This window comes from Antedon mediterranea, chromosome 10 (assembly GCF_964355755.1).
Source record: "Antedon mediterranea chromosome 10, ecAntMedi1.1, whole genome shotgun sequence".
NCBI lineage: Eukaryota > Metazoa > Echinodermata > Crinoidea > Comatulida > Antedonidae > Antedon > Antedon mediterranea.
The window spans coordinates 10,654,294-10,679,119 of record NC_092679.1 but is presented as its reverse complement, the minus strand read 5'-3'; the positions used below and the strand labels follow the sequence as shown (position 1 = coordinate 10,679,119).

The 24,826-nt window shown below is 32.8% G+C and overlaps 1 protein-coding gene across 1 annotated transcript in view; it reads left to right on the top strand.

Moving 5' to 3' along the window:
• LOC140060354 (chromatin-remodeling ATPase INO80-like) overlaps positions 1-24,826 on the top strand; it is a 128,439-nt gene that overhangs the window by 35,158 nt on the left and 68,455 nt on the right. Inside the window, exons 12-22 of the mRNA XM_072106525.1 lie at positions 1,079-1,174; positions 1,254-1,456; positions 1,915-1,999; positions 5,908-6,025; positions 6,652-6,737; positions 11,168-11,341; positions 11,491-11,618; positions 13,301-13,552; positions 20,825-21,083; positions 21,922-22,065; positions 22,733-22,919. Of these exons, the coding sequence (XP_071962626.1) occupies positions 1,079-1,174; positions 1,254-1,456; positions 1,915-1,999; positions 5,908-6,025; positions 6,652-6,737; positions 11,168-11,341; positions 11,491-11,618; positions 13,301-13,552; positions 20,825-21,083; positions 21,922-22,065; positions 22,733-22,919 (1,732 nt within the window). The remainder of the gene's footprint in view (positions 1-1,078; positions 1,175-1,253; positions 1,457-1,914; positions 2,000-5,907; positions 6,026-6,651; positions 6,738-11,167; positions 11,342-11,490; positions 11,619-13,300; positions 13,553-20,824; positions 21,084-21,921; positions 22,066-22,732; positions 22,920-24,826) is intronic.

Sequence of the window (24,826 nt, the reverse complement as noted above, 5' to 3'; positions counted from 1 at the left end):
TCACCCTCCCCAAAGTCAGGACACAACGCACAAAACACTTCATTACTTTCCACAGAGTTTTCAATGATTGGTGAATGATCAGGAACTGAGTTATGATAAGCAAATTGTGAACCCCTTTTGGTTTGTGTTACTGGATATACTATGATGGCCATTGAAAGACTGATTTGTGGACTATGATAGGTTTTAGTAACTTTGATAATTGATAAATTTTTTAAAATATTTATGTCAACTTCATCACTGTTTACTTGATGCAATAAAGGAAATAAATAATAATAATAATAATAACTCATCCATTCATAAACTATAGTACAGCTATTAATTACGGCATTGTTTTTTTATCACAAACCTATGAAGTATTGCGTTTTTATCGCACACTCTCCCTCGAAAGGTATTGTTTTTTTATCGCAATTCCACATGATACCACTGAGAGGTATTGTTTTTGGATTGCGATACTACAGGGCTTTGTTTTGCTATGCCTCCATTGGAAGGGTGTTAAATATACACCATTGTTACCAGCTATCAAAAGAGAACAATGCTATTATAATAACCCACCTTGGATCGACGAATTCTACCCCTTCAGCTACGCCTGAGAAGGCCTGCCACTACAGTGTACTACTACTACATATACTATATGACACAAACTAGACACAATTCAGCGATATCAACATATTTACAGATACACATACATTGTGCATATTTCATGTTACACATTGTGTGTTAACACTAATGATAACCCAAACTCGTTGTGATGAGTTCAAATCTAGTATTTTATCTGATTTTACAGCTTTCCTATTTCTACTAAGCAACATAGTATGCAAATGATGAGTGTTTAAGAGTGGAATGGTACAAACAATGACATGAGGTGAATGATGAATGGTTCTATTTCAACGAGGCGAAGCTGAGTTAAAATATAACCTTTCCTCATTCACCGAATGACATTATTTGTACCATTCCACGAATAAACATTCATTATTTGTATTATAAAAACATCTAAATAGATTCCTGCCCAGCCTTGTTGAGTGACACATATCCCACACTTTTAGCTAATTCAAATATGTTCTATTGATTTTAATTTCAGAATCAAGGTATATGGGGCCCTTTTCTTATCATTGCACCAGCATCTACTCTTCACAACTGGCAACAGGAGTGTGCAAGGTTTTCTCCACGCCTGAAGGTAAAGTAGGTTGAATAAAATAGATAAATGTGTATATAATATATAAAAAATAATGTCATTATTATTATCTTATTCCTAGGCTCTGCCATACTGGGGTAACCAACATGACAGACGTGTTTTGAGGAAGTTTTGGAGCCAAAAACAGTTTCACACTGAGGATTCTGAATTTCATATCTTGATTACAAGTTATCAATTAGTAGTTCAGGATGTAAAATATTTTCAACGTATTAAATGGCAGTATATGATATTGGATGAAGCACAGGCCATCAAGAGTAGTACCAGGTAAAAGTAAAGAACATTTTTCCTTAAATACTGAGTATTTTATTAAAGTCAATAAATATTCAAGGATTTTCCTTTTAAGAAAAAATTATTTTTAAGTGTTCTCTTAAAAGATGGATCTTTTTTTAAAAGGAAAATTTTAGGGTTTGAACTACATCATTTCATGAACATTCTTTACAAGACATTTTGTCTGACTGCTCTGAAGAATGAGTTGATAAAGATAAATATACATGGTAAACTACATTCACTATCGCTCTTGACATGAACAGAAGTCAAAATACCTAATAATTTTGGAAGTTAAGTCATGAGAAAGTGATCATAGGCATGAAAAGACTCAAATGGCCTGTCGCTACCACTTATGTTGATGAATTAAACACACATAAAATTATTCATATTTCCAATTAAATATAAAATGTTTTTACCCTATCATCATCATATAATTTACCATTAAATTATTTCAGTGTGAGGTGGAAAATATTACTTTCCTTCAACTGCCGAAATCGTCTACTTCTCACAGGCACTCCAATTCAAAATAGTATGGCAGAGGTAAATTCAAGATTTATAATGTTTTATCACAAACAATCAACTTATAACATGATTTTATAATTTTTCCCCACATAGTGGGGCTCCTTAGACCCAAAATAATTCCAATTTGGTAAGAAGCATAAAACTTGGTAGACAACTTGTATAAAAAATTTGCAACTTTTAAGTTTTTTGGCCATTTGACCTTTGACCTCAGATAATGTCCGATACCTCAAAACTCATAAACCGCACTTCCTAGAAACATGAAAATAATGGCAAAGGATGCAGAAGTACTACTTCAATCTGGTCAAAGTCCATCACATCAAACCTGTTAGTGGCGGTAATTATCGCTGTTGGTTTCGATTGAATAAAAAATTTAAAAAAAATAAAATAAAAAAAACAATACCGTATTGTCCTTTCTCAGTCTTGAGCGTATCAGAATTCTGAGGGGAATCATTTCATTTGTTTGATGCTAATCTTTTCTCCAAAAATCAGCAATCATATAAAAACATACCACCAACTAAAGAAGCCCTGAACAACATTAAACCCTATTTCACTCTTCCCGGTCTGCCTATCATCAAGCTGGTTGTGTTTGGGCCAATGTTCTAATCAATTGCCTAAACATTCCAAGTCCATCTGTTAAAGTCCATTTAAACATTGTTCTGATTATTCACTCACACAGACTTAGCTTCTCCCACCCCCACATATATTTTTTTGGGATTGTCCCCCTTATTTTCAATGCAAAACCCCATAATGTTTTATATGTATTTGCTGTAATATTGATTACGAGTGCAATTTCAAGCAATCTGGAGGCGTAGTGTTCTCATATTTTTAAAAATAATTATTATTAGGTGAATTTACCAAGGCCGCTAATGTTTTTTTATTTTTATATTTTAATTAATCCTATAGAGAGTGTAGAGTTCAAATTTGTAGGAACGTAATTCTTATCTTTGCAAATAACTTTGTAGGCTACATTATACAATGTGTGTAATAAAAGGTAACCCCAGTCTACTTGACAAGGAGCTATTTTTAATCCTCTGAAAAACATTATACTGGTATCCTTAAAGTAAGTAAGGTTTTTTTTGTGGAGTGGGTTGGTTGTTGGAGGAGTCTGCGACTGCATTTGCCTTTAAAGTAAATCTTTGTGAGAAGGTTGCATTACAATTATTTTTAAATTTAAGATACAAACAGCATAATAATTAAATGGAATGATTTCCCTTTTTACATAATTACTGTAGTGATGATGTTAATTAAGTCACCAATACTAAAGGTTAACACACAGTAAATATCATATTAGTGCACCTTTTTCCATTTTGAAGGTATTGAGTTAAATTCATAAGTTTCTATTAAACATGAATAGAAAGTAGTACTTCTGCATCTTTTGCCATTTTTTTCGTGTTTCTAAGTACGTTTTACGAGTTAGTTACTTTATCTGAGGTCAATGGTCAAATTTTAAATGGCCTCAAATCTTAAAAGTTGTGAATTTTCCCTTTTTTAGAGCTAAGGAACCCCACTAGTTTGTATTTGTTTAAATTAACTGCATTGCTGGATATGATGTTTTCTACTATTTTATTTTATTAGGTTATGCATTATCAAGCATAACCTTATTGATTCTGTCAGAATCTTTATTTATTTATTCTTTCCTTAGCTCTATTTTTGTCCGTCAATTATCTTGATATCAGTTTCATCTAGCTAAGTCATATTTCATCATATGGCAATAAATTGTGTGTGTAGCACATACAGTATAACGCATGCATACACACGCTTAAAATTTTCAAATTTATTTTTGATGCAATTAAAGTACGTTTCAGGCAATTATAAAAAAATTTTTGTTACAACCTTTCTTTAATAATATCATCATCACTTTTCAACTCGAAATTGTGTTATAGAAGCATGTCAAAAGTGCCAGGCTACGCATGTGTAATTTAACAAAATGGTGAAAATATGCTAAATTTTAAAATTAATGAGATCGTCAGAATGCTCGGTAACACTTATTTTGCATTTAATTTTCTTAAAGTGAATGTATCAATCATATGTATGATTTATTATGAAATTAAGAGAAAAAAAGTTGATTAAGTCATCATTAATTGCATATTAAATTTAACAAAATTAATTTCGACAATCAAGCAAATTATGATATTTAGGCCGAAATAACAAACTTAACTTTAACTTTCTTCCTTAAAATGTTTATATATTAAAGTTAAAAGTATATAGTTTAACAGTGCATCTTTATATAAATTATGGTTAATTCTGACATAGGCGAGCACAATGCAAAAACTTCGGTACAAATCTCCGCCTTGGATACCTACCTTATCTATCTGAGATGTACCGCGAAACGTAGATTTGATAACATTAGTGTTCACATCGACGCTATTGTTCCATATTTCTATCTTAGGAAGATGTTATAAAGAGTTTTTTAACAAAATTTATGATTTCAACATTAGATTTTCATCTCAATTTCAATTCTTCCCGGTCAAAGTAATTTCCGGGTTTAAGGGTATGTTCAGACTCACGGAGTTACGGTGGAGTTATCTACGCAAGGTGTACGGTAATCCGTGGCGTTAAAAGTCAAGGTGTTCAGATACAACGATTAGCATTTCAAACGTCTTGTGTTTAAAGCAGAAGTTCCGTCATACCGAAACGGCCGATGGGATACATACACACAATAACAACAACAGAGCTGAGAGTGACACGCGCGAATACAACACAGCTAGGCCTAGCAATATAATACAATGTTACCTTCAAATGGAATGGTTTTTTTGCCGATTTTTTTGCAAATCCTTACAGAAGATAGTAATTTCGAACATAATTATTACACGGACAATGACTTTGCCATTATTTGTATGATTTTAATTAATTTTGTGAAATCATGTCGCCGACGCCAACTTCGTCGGGAAGAATTTTGCAGTTTAGATGCAATTTCTTTAAAAACAGCCATCTTGTTGCCGGCGCTAGCTTTCCAATTTCTAATTTCTATCTTATCTATAAATTCAGGACTGCCCCATAATGAAATCAAATCAGCCACTTCTGTACTTTTCCATGTAACGCGTTTCATTTTAATTCGAATGTTGCTGTTGATCTAGGCTAGCTCGAGGAATAGGCTATATTGTTTTGCTATTAAAAAAAACCGCGCGAATAGATTGCTAATTGCGGTCGTGTCTTTTCATTGGCTGACGTTGACCGGAGGTTGAAATCACTGATGCATCAATGGATTAGCCTTATGAAATCTACCCTCTCCCGCTGGAGTTATTAACGCCACTGGCGCGGAGTAACAGCTCCTCAAGAGGCTGTGGAGTCAACATAATTAGAGAGATTAAAAAATTGTATCTCTTATGTTGACATAAATTGTGGAAAAAGTTGAAAGGAGGAAAATTAGGAAGACTATAGCTACATAAATGTTACCAACCCATGTGCGACGATACTCAAAGAAGGTTCTGCACAGTATAGAAAGATGATGATAAGATGATGACTTGCCTTTGCCCCGCACTCGGGTCATTAAAAAAAATGTAGTTCAAAAATCTAATGTAATTTGAAAACTTCCCAGTACATTTCGGTACATTTCAGTACAATTGTAGCCATTTTGTTACCAACTACCCCATACCGTACAAATTCCAGTCATGTTTGTCCCATCACTCGCAACCCCTCCCTAATCCTTGGCAGTTTTCCAATATATTTAAAAACATTCCCAGTATATTCCTAATTATTTTGATACTCCATTAATAGGTAGTCCAGTACAATTCAATACAATTTCATAGCCGAAAACCACACACACACATATCTATATGTAGGGATGCATGCAAAACAAAAAACAAACTTTGGAAAAAGTATGGCATTGAGACATCTAGATAGATATACACGTAATGCCTCCCACGTATATAAATAAATAAATGAATCAAGAGAGTTAATTTTACTGTACTTTCATTTTTCCCCAGCTTTGGGCATTGCTTCATTTTATAATGCCAACATTGTTTGATAGTCATGATGAATTTAATGAATGGTTTTCCAAGGATATTGAAAGTCATGCAGAAAAGCAAACAGGAGTTAATGAAGGTATGGATGTTGTTTGTCACTGATTGATAGCTTAAAAGTTAAATAACATAAAGCATTCCATGTTATTATCAAAGAAATTAGTTTATTGCTATTGCACATGCAAGACAAAACATTATGCTGAAAAAAAGAAATGTGGTGAAGAATTATCTATCAAATTACATGTGGGTAATATAATTCATAGAAAAAGACATTTGTATAAAATAATTTTTACGTATATATATAAACACAATTTAGTTGATCCAATTCAAGAAATAAATGAGTAAAAACAACAGCCTGTAACATACTTTCCTGACAATTTAATTTCATTGTGTGCAAAATGGTGTTTTTCAATCATATTTTCATAACTGTGTGTAAGATATCAATTAAAAACAAAACTTGTATGTGTGCTCACAAAATATTTTGTGCACATTTTTGTAAAAGGCTCAAAATCAATTTCTAATCACATTAGTAGAATTTTGATATTGTCTACAAATAATAAAGCAGGATCTCAAATTAGATCACTAAAAATATTAATTCTATTGAAATGAAATTATTTTATGATGATTATTTACTCTTTTTATCTCTAAATTACTGGTTACCGTACGTATACATTATAGTCAACGATATTATTATTTTTAAATCATTAGATCAACTGTCAAGACTGCATATGATATTGAAGCCATTCATGTTAAGAAGGGTAAAGAAGGATGTGGAGAATGAATTGTCTGATAAGGTTACCATCATTGTTTTGTTTTTTTTACTAGGCCTTGGTACTGTCTGTAAAAATCGTATGTATCATACCAGTGTTCCGGCAACGTGTCTCCCTGATGCATGTACAGTAAATTTTCCCTCCTGTTTGTAGATCAAATACAGTAAAAACATAATTCTATTATACATTTTGGAAATATGCTGAACGTTTTACAATTTTAAAAGTAGTTAATATCAGCTGTTGCTGTTACGGATTTTTTCTTTTCCAACATTCATATGTCCTTGATTGACACCGTGTTTAAGGTGATATCGTGAATAATGTTGCCGAACTTCCGACAGCATAACAAAATAAAAACATTTGTGCATACATATTTTGTTGTTTGTGAACAACATCGTCAGTACAATGAAATACGCTCTTAGACGTTTTTGTTATATATACCTTTATACATGTGAGTATTTAAATATTCAGATGGATTTTGTACCATGTTTTTTGTTTGTTTAGAGATGGTTTATTCCTTTTTATCAGTAGGGCTTCTTTTATTTTTAATTTGTAACTATTGGTGGCTGTATCGATAATTTTGAAATTTTCTTTGCTGCATTGATCTAGGCAATTCCTATTGTTGTTAATGTGTTTGTATATATGTGAATTTTTATCCCTACCCATATGTTCTTGAATCCTTGTCTTTAGATGTCGGGAAGTTTCCCCGATGTAAGAGGCATCACAGCCCCCACAATTCAATTTATGGACGACATTGGATTTAAGATCAAAAGGAATGGGGTCTTTATTACTGAAAAAATTGCCAATTTTAGTTTTATTAAATACTATGTTTATATTTAGATTTTTGCAATAGTTGTTACATAATTTGGTTATTTTATTACTAGTGGCTACTAAAGTATTTTCAAGAAAAAGTAGCTTAAAATAATATTTTTCATCGTTATTTTTTATATTGATGTCTTGTATATACTTTTTATTGAACAATGTTTTAATTGATTTGTCAATTTCATCAGGTAGAAATTTTAAAGCAAAATATCTTTCAAATTATTTATGTCTTTATGTAAATCTATCCAAGTTAATTTTGTGCAGTCTATCTATCTATCTAGCAGGGTATTGATTAATCTTGTTTTATACAACATGGGACAGAAACTAAAATATCCTAAATTGAGACCAGTGTAAGTTTTCTTCCTAAATACTGATGTTACACTTTTACCATTAGAGAGTCTTGTGATAAATATTTCCAGAAAACTTATTTTATTTATTTATTATTTAGTTTATACTGTTGTGTCTTGAGTTAAAGAATCGATGAAATTTGTTTAATTCTTCTTCGTTGTTAAACAGGCAGAACATGTCATCTTGGGCAATCTTTGTCACTTGGCCATTTTCCCTCATTGTGACCCATCAGCTAATATGGGTGCTCGTGTCGAACCCATACTTACTTCATGGATCTATTGATAATATGCATTATTGTAAATGAAATGAGTTCCAGAAGTTGCAAGCATCAATAATTTCTTAAGATTGTATTTGTTTTTTTACATTCCTCATTTCTTGACATGTAGTTAACCGCCAGATTAATCGACTCGTCTAATGGTATATAGATTTTGTACGTCAATCGAGACCATAAACTTGTTTTGTTATTTCAGATGTTTTATTTTTTGACAAATGTAAATGAGTCTGTGGCACAATATATGGTTGGTAATTTGCTTAAAATGCTTTGTTAAGTTATAGTTATATGTTCCTATTGAAGAGATGATTGGTCTTGTTTTTGGTGTTTTAGTTTTGGTAAACCATATAATCTTGCGGAATGCCATCCTTTGTTTAGATATCTTTATAGGTTGTTTCATCTAACTCTCCTGTTTTGTACAAATTTTGTAAGAAAAATATCTAAACAAAATACTAAATTAAGTATCTTAAATACTATACTACATTAGGAAAATATTTAAAACAATTAAATCATAAATTGAACATCTTAAATACGAAGCTTGTTCTTCCTTCATTTCCATGATGAACTTGTAGACATTTGGGTGACATTTTCCTATAGCGTTATGCCAACCTTCCAGAATGTTGTTTGTTCGGCTGTCTTCTCCGTGACATTCCACATAGCGATGGGAAAAAAACCATTGAACCAGGTATCACGTCTAAAATACTGTAAAAGATCAGGAACACCGGGATAATTTGCAGTGGGCATTTGGTTGACTGTGTACGAAAAGGGGTTGCAAACAAAGTGAAACGAGAGACAAGGCCATCAGAGACCGGAATATTCACTTAACTTCTAGGTTGTTGATGGTATGCTACTGTACTGATAAACCTAAGTTCTGTACCATTCAATAAATAGCCTGAGTGAAGTGAAAGTTGCAGCCTTTCATAGTCGTCCGGGGAATCATTAGCGCAATTGTTGATATCATGCCAGATTCAAAGTCGGTCATTATCTTATTCGGGGTGAATTGTAGTTGACGATATAAATGTTCAAACAGGTTGTAATAGGTGTTGGCAGGCAGCAAAGTGAATAAAAGAGGTAAGAAGAATCAATGAATGACAGCATGAAGGATGTTTCGACCACTGTACAGCTATGTTGGTAAACTAAGCTTATTAAATTTCTTCGGTACATTTCTATCTAACACAAATTTAAATCACCTTCAAAGTTGTTAAATTTACTTTGAAACCTAAATTAAAACCAACAACAAATTAAATTGTCCGACAGTTATACCTCCTACGATGAACACCATCATGTACAGTAATACAAGAGGTGTAAAAATATGTTTTCTGAAAATGTTATACTGTAAAGCACAAAATTTGTTTGATTTAATGGACAAAGGATTCGTTAAGCAAGTACACTATACATTTCATAAAAAATTAAATCTTGTAAGCTTTTTATTTCCAATTCGAACATTATTTTAGCGACCAATCCTTCCATGGCGCCATGTGTGTCGATCACTGTGAGGAGGAATTTCATCAATGTTTTGAGCGAGGCTGAGTAGGGCCTAGCTAGCATTTTCGATCGTTTGCAATTTATTTTAATGTTTTAATTATACCTAAACAAACAATATAAATAATAGTCGGGGTTCGTAAATGTTTCAAAGAATACAATATTAGAAGTTTATTGTAACTATTTTATTTTACATTTTTTCCATATTTAGGGCTGGCTAACTAAGCCTAGGCCAGGCCTGATCGACTGTAAACAACATTGCAGGGAATTTTGCGATTTTCGCGCCCCCTTGTGTGTGTGTGCAAAAATGTTGGGCTTAACAGTAGTAGAGAGGTGGTGGTCCTTTAGAAGAATATTCTACTCTCAGGTGTGACTTAAATATATAGTACACTAGCATTAGTACCCGTCTTCAACGGGTGTGAGCCCCGCTGATGTCAACCACGCCGAGAAAACGTCAAATGTATAAAATAATATGCAAGAATTATAATTGAAGTCTCATTCTTTGTTTTAAATTCATTTGTACACAAATGATTGAAAGAAAGTTTAAACTAATGTTTAAACAAGATACAAGAAAATTTATTGTCAAAGGCCAAACATAAATAAATACTAAACTGAAACATTATCTTAAAAATCTACAGTTGAACTCATGGATTGCATTTACTAGGAAGGAGTTTCTGTGCTGATTAGTATTAGTATTAGTAAACTACATAAATAATTAATTAAATATTATTTAAATTAATGTCATACAGTACAAAAACATGTTTCCTTACATACAGGTAATAGCCATTTATTACTGAAATACAATGCAAATACACAAAACAAATAAGATATTAAATTTGACGCTTTTATCTTAATACTGTATTCATGTACATGTAATTAGGAAGCTTATGTAAGAACTATAAAAATTACTCTATAGGCTTATATACATTAACACTTATTTAAATGTAGGACTTTCATTACAAAAGTTTACTTGGATTGGATAGACAAAAATTGAAAACTAACATAAGCTACAGTATATAGGGACAAAATGTTAAGGCATGTACCTTTTATAACAATTACGTTACTATACTGATAGATAAACTGGAAATACTCATTTGGTCCTGACAATCCCGAATACAATTGGACTTTTAGGTACATTATCCCTCATGCACACTGATGTAAGCACTGCAAAGTAAAATGAAAATGCATTACATACTTTTTGATTACAAATTAGGAAATCCAGAGTAAACAAAATCATGATAGGCGTCAAAAGGTAGCCGTAATTGTAATTAAGATTCTGTACCATAAATAAACTGGTAATTATTTGGCGGATTAGAAGAACTTTTTATATCACCATGACCATCTCCGTTGCAAGATTGATGTTGAGTTCAAAATTCACACTGATAGGATGTTGTCCCGCGGCATGCATAGAGGACAAACTTGTTGAGTTTGCTCTTTTATATATAAACACAACAGGCAAAGAACATTAATTCTAAACCGCTCGGTGATATACTGAAATTTAATTGTATTTTTAATTACTACTTTTATTGAATAGATTGAGATTTTGGTTTATTGTAACATGTCTCGAAGACAGAAGCTGCTTTATCAAGCTGTGAAACAAAAGATATCCATTGAAGACCTCTTACAGTCTACCAGTAGTTCGACATCCTCTTCAAGTATTCAGACAACTACTAACAGCCTCATGAATCTTGTTATGCAATTTAGAAAGGTATCGTATCATTTCAAAATGTATGAAATTTAGGTTATAATGCTAAAAATATTAATTTAAACAGCCACAATTGGTTCAAATGTATTTTGAATTGATTCTAGCTTTCCATTTTTCTATGTAACATTTTATGAAACATTTTATATTGTAAGGTTTGCAATCACCCAGAACTATTTGAAAGAAGAGAAACAAGATCACCATTGTACATGCATCTACAAGCATATTGTATTCCTAAGCTGATTTACCGGGATGCACATCAGATAAACTCAGACAAAAAAAGGTCAGTTTCAAGGTAACAAACTTTTTGCTAGACATGATCTACTGTACAAGTGATTAGCATATGCTTTCTATTGTTCTCACTATACAAATATGTACCCTGTCAAGAGACTAATGGTTTTTTTTATAACGATTCTTCATTTCTCCCAATCTAATGTAATTTTAACCTGATTTTACTTATTTTATCATCATTTTCACCTTTACTGATTTTACAATTACAATTTTGTATGATAAAATGGATCAATGTTATTTTGCAATTCATATTTTGTTCACTAAAAAAAGAAATAAACAAAAAAGGGGCATTTTTAAATGGAATGTGTGACCAACAATGGCCAACTTTGCCAGATCAGAGGACAGTACATCAAATTAGTTGGAATCTTTTTCCAGCTTTTTATGACCCTGGGGTCAGCAAGTCTGTTTTACGGCAATGTCAAATTCTATATATAATATACAAATAATTAATGTTTATGAGTGTGTTATAAATAATTTCAAGAGGTGAAAATATGACCTTTCATTATTTGTACCATAGCACAAATATATAAAGATTGATTATTTGTTTTATACTAGAGGGTGAGCTCGCTTTGCTCGCTCCCCCTCTAGAAAGTGTAGACAATGGTTCTTGGAATGATAATGATTCGAGTAAAAAGGTTTTAGAAGGACATTCTGGCTTGTTTTCGGTTGGTTTACCATTATTGAAATGCTTGATATTCATAAAACTAAATCTACTCATAGATCTACTATATGTCCGAGCTTCATCCGGTAAAAATTGGAATTCACTGCACTTTGTGGAGCGATTGATAGGGCATTTGACCAGACATTCGTCTAATCAAATGACAGGAATCTATTTGGGTGTTATATAATACATCATAATATGTAGTACAGTTGACCTTCTCATTTAACGGCATTTGAACAATGATGTCATCAACCAGTTAAAACACACAACATAATTTGTTGACCAGGCTAGTGGCCAGGGTATCATCACTATCAAAAAAGACCATGATTAATAGAAAGATTAAACAAAGACCTACCTGTAAGTTGAATTTGATCACTATTTTATGAATATGGTGAGTGAGGTGTAAACTGAGATCCAGAACCAGCACATGGGCAGTAACCAGTCATATTTTAACTTTGGATCATGAAACCAGAGAAAAAATGCTTCGAACCTAATTATAATACAGAATACAACTTATTTATGGGTGGGCGAGTTTACACCATGTGGTGGTGAGGAAGGTGTGTCTGGGTAGAAAGGAGTGGAATTGTAAGAGCCTCTGACATGACCTTTACAATCTGGTATTTTGTCAGTGTCTGACTTTTTGGTATGTGATAAACATCATTTAATGAAGAAAGAACCATGATTAACAAACATTCGAGCAGCGTTTTTGTAAGAAATAATTCTTGTTAGTATTTTAATGGACACTTTTTATACGCAAGTTGGTATTTTGTGTTTATTGTTACCTATTATAGTGCTCATTGTATTAATGTGTTTTGATGTTCAATGATTTTTTTTTTTTTTTTGTATACAATGCTTGTAGATTTTGCGGCATTTTGTATTGTTTTATATATACCAAATAAATAAATAAAAGAATGAAAGATTGGAACTGTACACCATAATAATTAATCAAATTCTGACCTTGTATATTGTAATATAATCTATTTACAGTTAAATATTTTTATACTTCTTTATAGTACTTTATTGAAGAAGCTGTACATTTTCTCCGTGGATTATATTCATCATTCACTCTTTCCTGGTTCTGTTGAATCATGCAGAAGTGGTTGTTTTTCATTTACACGATTTATAAACCTATCAGCAGGTGAATTACACAACTTAATGGTAATTGGTTTGTTATGCAGATGGATTTCATTACTTCTAATAATGAAAGAGGCCTACAGGATACATCATCAATTAGTATGGCATTCACATCAATCACCAAAACAAAAGTAAGTAGACCTACATTTGGCGTCACATTTTCCATTTTCTTTTATAGACTCACATTTGGCAGACGTTTATACAGTTTGGAAGGAATACCAAATGTGATATTACAGACCACTTATACATTCGGTCCTGACAGACCCCGCTAATGTTTGACTAGAGACACTCCTCCCCCATCCAGTCCCCTCCCCAAACTAACTAGCTATCTTAGATAGATAGATATACCACCAGCAAACAATATCTGGCACATTGTAAGAATACAGACCACCCATGGACTCCCTTGGTCCTGACAAATCCTGCTAAAGATAAAGTAGAGACCCCCTTAAGGTCGACTAGTGATCCCCTTGCCTCAAGTAGCCTACATTAGATATTGTAGATACCACCAGCAACCAATGTTATATGACCTATCACATTGTAAGGAATACCAAAAAACTGTAGACAGTCCACCTCTACTACACTGCTTTAATCATGACAGCCTCTTACTATACTATATAACAGTTATTCTTTATTGCCAATCAACAACAACTACAATGAAGTGGCAGGAAACACAAAACGAAACTAAATTCATATGACAAGAGCCTGTAAATCCTCTTATACCAAGTAGCACATAAAGATAAAATATAGCATTTCAACAAAAATATCAGAAAATATCCACACAAGAAATATAAAAAAAAACATTCATAAAAATACAAAAACAAGCAGAAAAGTAAAACACTTTACTCAGAGAAGTTTAAACAAAAATGTATTTAAACATATTTACTGACTAAACTCTGTACATTTTATAGAAATAACTTATACATAATAGTTTTGCACAGTATATATATTTATATTAAAATGATGGCAAGCAAAAAATGAGAGAAATATGGATTCTATTCAAGAAACCAGTCACACATATAAATATAGACCGGGCGCCCGGAAGATTTATTTATGTGAAAAGATACAAAAGGTTTGATGATGTAGTTAGGTGTGTATTAGGGCGAGATGCAATATTCGACATTGCTGCCGGGTCACAGGCTGTACATGGGGCCTGTGGGGATCATAACATAGGGGGGTAAGAATGCATTTATTCATGTGAAGCGATAAAAGGGTAAACTTTTTTGGATATCATTCGCAGTGGGCTACTAATGATTACATCACCAATGACAGCAACTTTATCCTGTACATAAGCTCAAACAGCAGCCCTAAAGGTTCGCAGTTTCCCCCTATTCGGCTATACACTCGGCGCGTACGTCGTAGGTTCAACTGTCGGACTCGAACTGATAATAGTAAAATGCTACTACAACAACAACGACTTTTTAAAAAGTTATATTTATTTATGTTATTGTTATGACAAAAACTTGAATGAATGAACTTTTACATACTCAGGATGTGTGAAGACAAATAATGTGGACCTATACATGGAAATACTTCGGTGAAGTGTTTTTTGCTTTAAACAGGCCGAATTACGCAAGATGGGGGACACTGTATGTAGAAAAGCTAAAGCACATCAAACCGGAGTCATTGGATATCCTAAAGGCTGGTGCTTTCTCGACCAGAAGAACCACAAAGACATACTCCAGAAGTGCAATCGATATATCCCTAGAGCAAACGGTTAACAGGGATGCCGCATCTTCGGCAAGTGGAATAACCTCTTTTGCTAATTCGGCTAGCGCATTTCGCCATTGGTGTGTTTGTCTTACTCAACGTAGTATGGCCGTATCTGAGATGAAGGATATGTGTGGCATCCAGCCTGGTGAAATCCCAGCTAACCAGTTACGTAAGCGGAGGATTGAACGGGATAACCGCGATGTAAATAATCTACTAGGCGTACTACACAACACATGTAATCCGTTTGCCATTGAAGCACCAAGCAAATTAGTCAACATTGCCACAGGGAAGTCTGTTCATCCGGATACCCGTTCGTATCTACTCGATACACTGCAGCAAGGAGCAAAGCTGAGGCATGTATTTCACAAGGAGTGTGTGGCAGACGACACAAGATTATTGAAGACGGTCAAGCGTGTAAAGGTTCAAAATTTTGCTGCTGCAAACATGAAGAGCAAACCATCTAAAGACAAAAAGGATCTTGGAGCTGCTGAGGGTGTTCGTGACGCATTTGGATATTTACTTTCAATGACTACCATTGATTTACACCAGGTCCTGTGCTTCCCTATCACTGATATACCGCTTTCAATCGCACATACTGATGGTACTCCGACAAAAACAGAGAAGGCAACGCTTACCAAGATTTTAGAGTCGCAAATATCAAATCAGAATGACATCCCAGATCCGGTGATCGACGCAACACTTTTCGATGGTGGACTTGTACTTCATGAAATTTTGGCGCCACACAATTCATCCACATATGGCAAAATAATTACAGATATCATGATCAAGGTATGCTCAGCTGCTGGAAATTCTGTCTATCTACATCTAGACAAGTATGTTACTCCATCTATAATAGATGTTGAAAGGCATAATAGAGGAGCGGAAGATACCGGTCCACGTTCACAATAACCGGGGCGGTGCAACAACAACACAAGAAAGGTACGGAGCTGCTAAAAAATGGGGAATTTAAAGACGCATTTGCCCAGTACATTCTACGTGAGATAACAAACCAGCATTATGCAGAGATTGTTGGGAGAAAGACGTTATATGTATCGTATGGTGGAAAGTGCATCAGACTCAAGGTAAACTTAGTCGGGAAGTTAATAGTAGACGAACCAACAGCATTCTAAGGGGACCATGAAGAGGCAGACACGCTGCTAGCATTCCACGCTTATCTAACTGACGGGAACTTAAAGATCCGATCATCGGATACAGATGTCCTCGTCGTTCTAATAGGTCTTGCAGTAAAAAGACAAGGTACTATCCTAATGGACTATGGGTCGGCAAACAACCGACGTATGATTAATGTGTCAGCAGTGTCTAGAGATCTCGAAGAGAAGCAGGAGGGATTAAGTGAGGCGCTCATTGCATTTCACACACTCACTGGGTGTGATTTCACTTCGGCATTTTACCGCAAAGGCAAGTCAATCCCATTTACATATTTAGTGAAGGACAAGAAACATGTTGCTGCATTGCGATCGCTTTGTGGTGACAGGATGGACAAACCCGCAGTCACTGCCTATGTATGCAAGATATATATAGGTTTAAAAGCATGAACAGCATTAATGAGGCCAGGTACCAATCGTTTCGCAAAATGACAACTGGAAAGAAGAAAGTCAAGAAGATCAACTGTTCGTCATTGCCACCATGTGAAATCACACTCACCCAGCATCTGTTGAGGGCAAATTATGTATCTATTATGTGGAGACACGCTCATACCCTCAGCCAACACAAAACCTACACCCACTAAACTATGGATGGGTTGATAATGGTGATGGAAGGTATGTACCTAAATGGTTTGATGGAAATGCTCTACCAGATACGTTGACTAGTGATCCACACTTGGAACAAAGTGCTGAATCAAACACAGTTCTTGACGATACTGATGCAGGAATATTGGAAGAAAGTGATGATGAATAACTTGAAATAATAGATTTTGAAGCTGAAATCGATGATGACCAACCTTGGAGTGATGACAGTGAATGTGACTGTGATGATGACGAATAGAGAAACTCAAAAGATTATGCATTACGGCTGATTTAATAGTTTTAATCGTTTACATAAAACATTTGACAGTTTTGAAGTAAATATTGTATAATATCAAATATAAATACTGAAATATTTGATGCATAGATAGTTGGCAAGAAGAATCCAGTATCATTACAGTGTGATATAATCAAATTTATAAATGACGCTGTCACAAATCATGTAAAAAGAAATCCAATAGCCCCTACTGGTTTTATTATATCGTGTATTCTGTTCAGCTAGTAATGGAATATGATGAATGTACAATATTCAGTTATTTAATGCATACAGCCAGTAACCTTGATGTCTTTGCTCAATTGTGCTTTTACACTGTGTCGGTAGTTACACTGCATGTAAAATATTCGACCTGGGTTCAGTTAGAGAAAAATAATGTGCAATAATCAATACAGTAGTCGATTCATTGTTGATAAGTAACGATATTTAGTTTGGTCCAGTATTATTAATGTTGCCTTTTATCAGATATCACTGTCTAATGTTGGTACAGTAACAATTTTAAATTTGACTTCGGCAGTTACAGTAAAATAATGTGCAATAATCGATACAGTAGTCGATCCATTATGGATAAGTAACGATATTTAATTTGGTCCTGAGTATGTTGCATTTTGTCAGATATCACTGTCTAATGTTAGTACAGTAACAATTTTAAATTTGACTTGGGCAGTTATAGTAAAATAATGTGCAGTAATCGATACAGTAGTCGATCCATTATGGATAAGTAACGATATTTAATTTGTTCCTGAGTATGTTGCATTTTATCAGATATCACTGTCTAATGTTAGTACAGTGACAATCTTAAATTTGACTTGGGCAGTTATAGTAAAATAATGTGCAGTAATCAATACAGTAGTCGATCCATTATGGATAAGTAACGATATTTAATTCGATTCAGTTTGTTGCGTTTGATCAGATATCACTTTCTTAGGTTAGTTAGTAAAATAATGTGCAATAATCGATACAGTAGTCGATCCATTGTTGATAAGTAACGATATTTAATTTGGTCCAGTATTATTAATGTTGCTTTTTATCAGATATCACTGTCTAATGTTAGTACAGTAACAATTAAAAATTTGATTTTAGTTCAATTAAAGTAAAACAATGTGCAGTAATCGATACAGTAGTCGATCCATTATGGACAATTAGTAACGATGTTTAAAATGTTGGCAAATTAAGTTTTTTGTTGGTTTTTATCAGTCTAATTTACATGAAACGGTTACTTTCTTAAATTTAAATTGAGTTAAAAATACAGTAATTGTGTGCAATCGATAGTCTAATCTATACCTTACCAATTCTCTAAGTGATTTTGTTGAATTCGAACTATTATTTACTTTACTGTTATGTTATGTTAAAAAATGTTGCAAATTTAGATTTCGTTGCCTTTTTTCATATAGACATATCACTAGTGTCTAGTGTGTAATTAAAACAATATTTAAATCAAGTTATAATAATAATGTACAATAATCGGTACCGGTGTTGATCATTATGAGTGTAATTATTTAGTTTATCTGAAAAATATTTTTAAAATTATATTATTTTGATCGAAATAATGATTTTGATATAATATTGATTGTTCAAAATGTTACCCTAAAATACAAATCTGCTGTTGGTTATTTTAAGTGTTTTTGTTGGTGTCATTTATTATTCCAAAATAAAGATATATTTCAATTATAAAATAAAAGTCACTCGTTATCGTGAATGTGTTTGTAGTATCAACATTGTTGATCACGAATGGAGCCTCAAGCATTTGAGCTGCTGTGTACCGGATAAAGTGAAAAAAAAACATTTGTTCAAAAATGATTCATACTTCATGGATAAACCCATTTTGGGCGAGTTCCTAAGAGTTTGATGTTTGATGATTTGGTACAGGAAACAACTGTTCTCTTTATTGTTTTAGCATTCTACTGTGTATTTATTGTCAGTCCGAGTCCGTATCACGTATTTCTAACTCAGCTGAACGCCATAAGACGACATACACGCCGAGTATATAGCCGAATAGGGGGAAACTGCGGAGCTTTAGGGCTGCTGTCTGAGCTTATGTACAGGATAAAGTTGCTGTCATTGGTGTTTTTTCCTCCCCAATATGTACTGCTGCTATTAAAAAAAGATTAAACCTTGTATCGTTTCACATGAATAAACCTATTTGGGCGTGGCCCTAAAATGTTGCTATTTGGCGCCCCGTACAGGATAAAGTTGCTGTCATTGGTGATGTAATCATTAGTAACCCACTGCGAATGATATCCAAAAAAGTTTATCCTTGTATCGCTTCACATGAATAAATGCATTTTTACCCCCCTATGTTATGATCCCCACAGGCCCCATGTACATGCTGTGACCCGGCAGCAATGTCGAATATTGCATCTCGCCCTAATATGCACCTATCAGACCTTTTGTATCTTTTCACATGAATAAATCTTCCGGGCGCCCGGTCTAATACTCCTTTTCTTTTTTCCATTTGTATTGTGCAGTGGATCCGAATCTTGCATGGTGTCTGCATTAACCCAAGTGATGCTCACATGACAAACAAACTATCAGCGAATTAGAAAGCTGCATTTTGCAGTATCGGAAAAACTTTATTTTTATATTACTTTTTTATTTTTAAATAGCAAACTATATACAAGTAAAAAACAATTAGATATAGTAGAAACACACCGTACTGCATTATAGTAAATGTAGTGTATATACATTATGTATTCCTATACGCTAGATCATTGGTAGTTAGTGGTATATGCAATACTGTATCTATTAATAACCTATAACCTAAGGGGGTCTGGCGGGCAGTGGATAAAATGTCTGTCGTTTGTGAATTTGGTATGAGGATGTCAATGGGAATCTCATGGTGGTGAAATTAGGTGGTATCTCAGTACCTGATAATGACCTATGGTCGAAAGTACTTGTTACAATAAATATTTTATTTTGAGGCAGAAACAAGAACTTTGTCGGTTTTATTTTTATTCATGATCCTGCCTATGCAGCACATATTCCTCTATATCTGGTACCATTTTTAAAGGTCCCCTGGGTCTATATACGCAGCAGGGGGTACCCGGCAGACTCGCATTTTCTTTGACTTCTGGTAAACCCTTACACATTCACATAGTCAGATATTGAAAAAATTACTAGAATTATGAAATTCAAACCTTGACCCATTTATTCATGTTTCTTCTTCTTCTTCTTTCTTTTATTCAATTTTTCACACTTCAAAAATAATACAAGTTATGTGAAACAATGATAACAGGTATCATAGTAATAAACATTAAGGTAATCAAACTAATTTAAACAAAATATATAGAGATACTTGTACTTTAAAAAAACAAAACAAAGAAGTGTGAAAGGAGGTCAAATAAGTATGATACTTTAAGCTTAACCCCCTAACAAGACTGCAGGTTACGGTACATGACAAAAAACAGCACATGAAATATTGGTATTTGTTATACAAAATGCCTAGTAATAATTAGAGAATAACAAATATCAGTAATAATTGTGATTAAAATATAATATATAAAACATAAAATAACAATAAATTAACATTATTAAAAATAATCATAACACCTTATTCATCACATGCCTGGATCAGAGATTGCTTATATGTAATTTTAAAACTTAAAAGTGAAGGTTTCTTTATCATTTCTTTTCTTTTATTTCTCTGTATGTAGCACAAAAACCATTCCAATCAACAGTTTACTATTGTGGCCCTCATGGACAACTAGTTCTCCAAATCGAGCTTTTAGCATTGTTTTTCAAGATCTGATTTTTACCAGTAATGTTTCAACTATATATGTTCACACAAATCATGTATATCACTATATGCCAGAAAGTGCATGGCACCTGAAGTTAAGACTTGGCAAGGCACACAGATCACCAACAAGAATCACCCATCAAGCAAAAAGGTCATCACCAGGTTGTCCAAGAAAGGTACTTTATCAGTGCCATATTGTAAAACCTCAGAATAAAAAATAAAAAAAAGAAGTAAATAAAATTAGGGTGCACATTAGCATTATATTTTTTCATATAATGAGTGGTTTTATACTGAGGAAAAAAACTTTGAATTCAGCAGGGCCTTCCTTTATGACAGGATTGTCCTAAAACTTATATTGAAAAGAATTGTTTTAAAAAAGTATGAAACGATGTCTTTAAAAAATGATCGCGAAATCTGCAAAATTAATGTTTGACCAATTCTTGATGCTCTCCTTTTCATTCATTCATTTTTCTCTTGTGAACCGGGCACCTGCAAAACATTTCTAGAAATTGGAAGGATGACATCAAAGGATTGTACTGATGGAGATAAAATGATGTGTCCCACACTAGCCACAGGTCTACATGAGTGAATTGTATTAAAATTCCCCATCACATGATGTTGTAAAACCTTCAAACTCTATGTTTATTGGTTCATAATTTTGTTTGATTCATTTATTATTTTTTTTAAACCAAAAGAATCGCATGTGATGTGAAAATAGACATGGGATAGTTCCACATTTTTAAAATTTCAAATGGGAGGGGTGTTATTAGCTTTTCTGGAAAAAGGTAATTAAAGCAATTACGCCATTTCTTTATATAAAATTTTAAAGATGATATGCAGAAAGAAACTTTCAATTACAATGTTTCAAATAAGAGGATTAATTGAGTTAAATTGATAGCAAATATGGTGTGTTTTATAATATCACCAGTAGTATTTGTGACTGGATTTTTAATTCTTGTTAACCTCCCTTTAATCCTTCTAATTTTCCATTTCTGTATTTTTTATTAAATATAGCAAACAATTGGAGAATGCACTTATCCTACTATCACATCCTTTTCCAACTTTGCCAGTCCTGGTTCCAACAAACGAATTTCAATTATCTATTGCTGCGAACCTACATTTGCACCAGCTTGTTTTCTTCAGTGTGTTTTCCATAAGGTACTGTATATAATTTAAGAAATGAATATTTAATTTGACATTTTTTATCGTAATGATATATTTAATTGATTTTATAATTTTAAAACATTACACATTTGATTGTATCAAAATAACACAAGCACAAACAATTAAAACCAAAATTAATAGTTAGCTAGCAAAACAAAAAACCTGTCTCTGTTTCTTTTTAAATGAAGCAACTATATTCTTTAGTTAATCTAATTTAGTTAATTTAGTTATATATTTGTTTTTAAATTTACGATTTAATTTAAAAGTTTGATCTTGGAAGAAAATCAACAATATGTGTGCAACATAGAAATTTAAAAAATCACAACCAGCAGCTCTTCCAAACCATCTTATAATTAAATTTATATCAAATTATTTTCACTGAGTTGTTACAATATTGACGTAGCAGATATTCTAACAATTGAATTTTCCATCACCTCATGGGTTAGAAAACAAGACATATTAAAAAATAATTTGAAAAAAAAAAATATATTATTATATAAATATGTATCTTTAGATTAAACTAAATATTTACAGTAAACATTTGCTAATTTTTACTTTAAACAAAATTTCAGCTCGGCTGATGCATTTGAAGGAAAACATAATTCCTTTATAGGATTGTAAAATTGTTTTCAGTTCATTTCTTGAGTTTTTTACATTTCAGGTAATGGCACCTGTGAAAGATTGGTTTTGTAGTGACCGCAGTGCCGCCTACGATAGTAATAGAGCAAATTCTATGGTGCTAACTTGTGCACAGTATGGATCAGGTGAAGCAAACAAGTGTACACCTTTGTTAAATTGCATTCAAGAACTATACCCTAAACTGGGTTGGTCTCACATTCAAATTCCAGGTATATTTAATGTTTAAAAATAGTATAGTGTGCATATTTTAGGTTTTTTTCAGAAAATTATGTCACTATAATGTACAAATAATTAATGTTTATGAATGGAATGGTACAAATAATTTCATGAGATTAAAGATGAAATTCTATTTTTATGAGACGACAACTGAGTGAAAATGTAATTTCATATTTCACCGAATGAAATTATTTGTACCATTCCACGAATATAAAATATAAAAACATTCATTATTTGTTTTATATAACATCTATATATAAATTTATGTAAGGGCAAAATTTGGTAAATCTCGCGTTACTTCTAGAATGTTTACTCGATGGTATATAAAGTTGGTTCATACTTTCGGTACTGATTTTAACCACCTGATGAACTAATGAAATTGAGTTAGATAATTAGTTATTGACAATTAAAGCGATAATTATATATTATTCAATGATTTGCCCCAAATAGGGGGTGTTTTCCGATCGCGGTATACATTGTCTAATGGATGTCTATGCCGAAAAATACCAGCACACAATAATATGAGGATGCTTCGCATTTACCTATTTCTTTCTACAATAATTGTTTTTAATAGCTGAAAACCGGTTAAACAGCTTGAATACAACTTTTTAAATACTGCTTTGATAGATTTAATATATACATTTGATTTGCGATGAAATGGAACATTCCAATATAATTATTTAGTTTACCAAAAGTCCCTCTGTAGGAACATTTATGGGCCCTTGGTGAATATATCTAATACCTTTAGATATAGTATTGCAGTAAATACGTATTAACCATTTTTAGTCGCCATTTAAATCGCAAATTTCTTACTGTGAGTATGGGTATTGTTAGCTATATAAACACATGTACAAATAAACTTATTACTGTGAGTGTGGGTAGGCCCCACTGTTAGATATAAATGCACAATATACAAATAAACTTTATTACTGACAGTTGCTTCTCAACGTTTGTATTAATTAATAATTACAAAAAATATAAACGTTGTAGTGGTGTATCGTTACACTACTTTACTACTTCAACCGACTATGACAGTGACAGTTTTAACAAAGTATTAAATCGCAAATGTTATTTTTAGGCCTATAAAACATGACAAAATATTTTGTTACTGAGCTGTGGATAAAGAATTTATTTAAAAATTGTTCCTCTTTGTATCCATCCTCTTCCCCATCCCTCGCATCCTTCTACGATACTTGTTTTTAATAGCTGAACCCGGTTGAACAGCTCGAGTACAGCATCATAATTAGAATATAAAAAGACAGGCTGATTTTGAAGACAAGCAAGCATACCTTCTAGTCTAAATAAATTCTTGCATGATTCAGATTTAACGATTTATATTTATTATTATTTTAATTGTGTTATAAGTATAATACAATATTGTCTGTATAAATGTGGATGGGAGATGGTTAGGGTTTTATAAAAAATATTTTCTAAGTAATATATTATTGGGGAGGAGATGGGTGTTTATTCAAATAAATACCATCCTAATTAATAATTATTACATTATTTAGTTTAAAGATCTTTTGAAACTAACTTCTGCAACACAGTTGGGAGCAACCCAATCAGCTTCCAATTTTCCAAGATGGCGGCCAAAATCAATAATAAATTGGATTATCATATATATTTGGCTGTAAAAGTTACAATAGACAAATAATGAATCAAGAATTTCTGAGGTCTGGACATATTATCTAATGTGAGTTCTAAGATGCCAAAAATAAAAATGGTATAATAAACCCATGTTGTCAAGTGTCTAAATTGTTATTTGACGTTTGACCTATCTCTGCAATGCTTAAATTAATGAAATCATTTTAGTGTCAAATTATTTTCATATTCATAATCGTGCTAATGGGAAATATTTGTCCAAAAATAACCGGAACTGTGATTTTTGGCATATTAGACA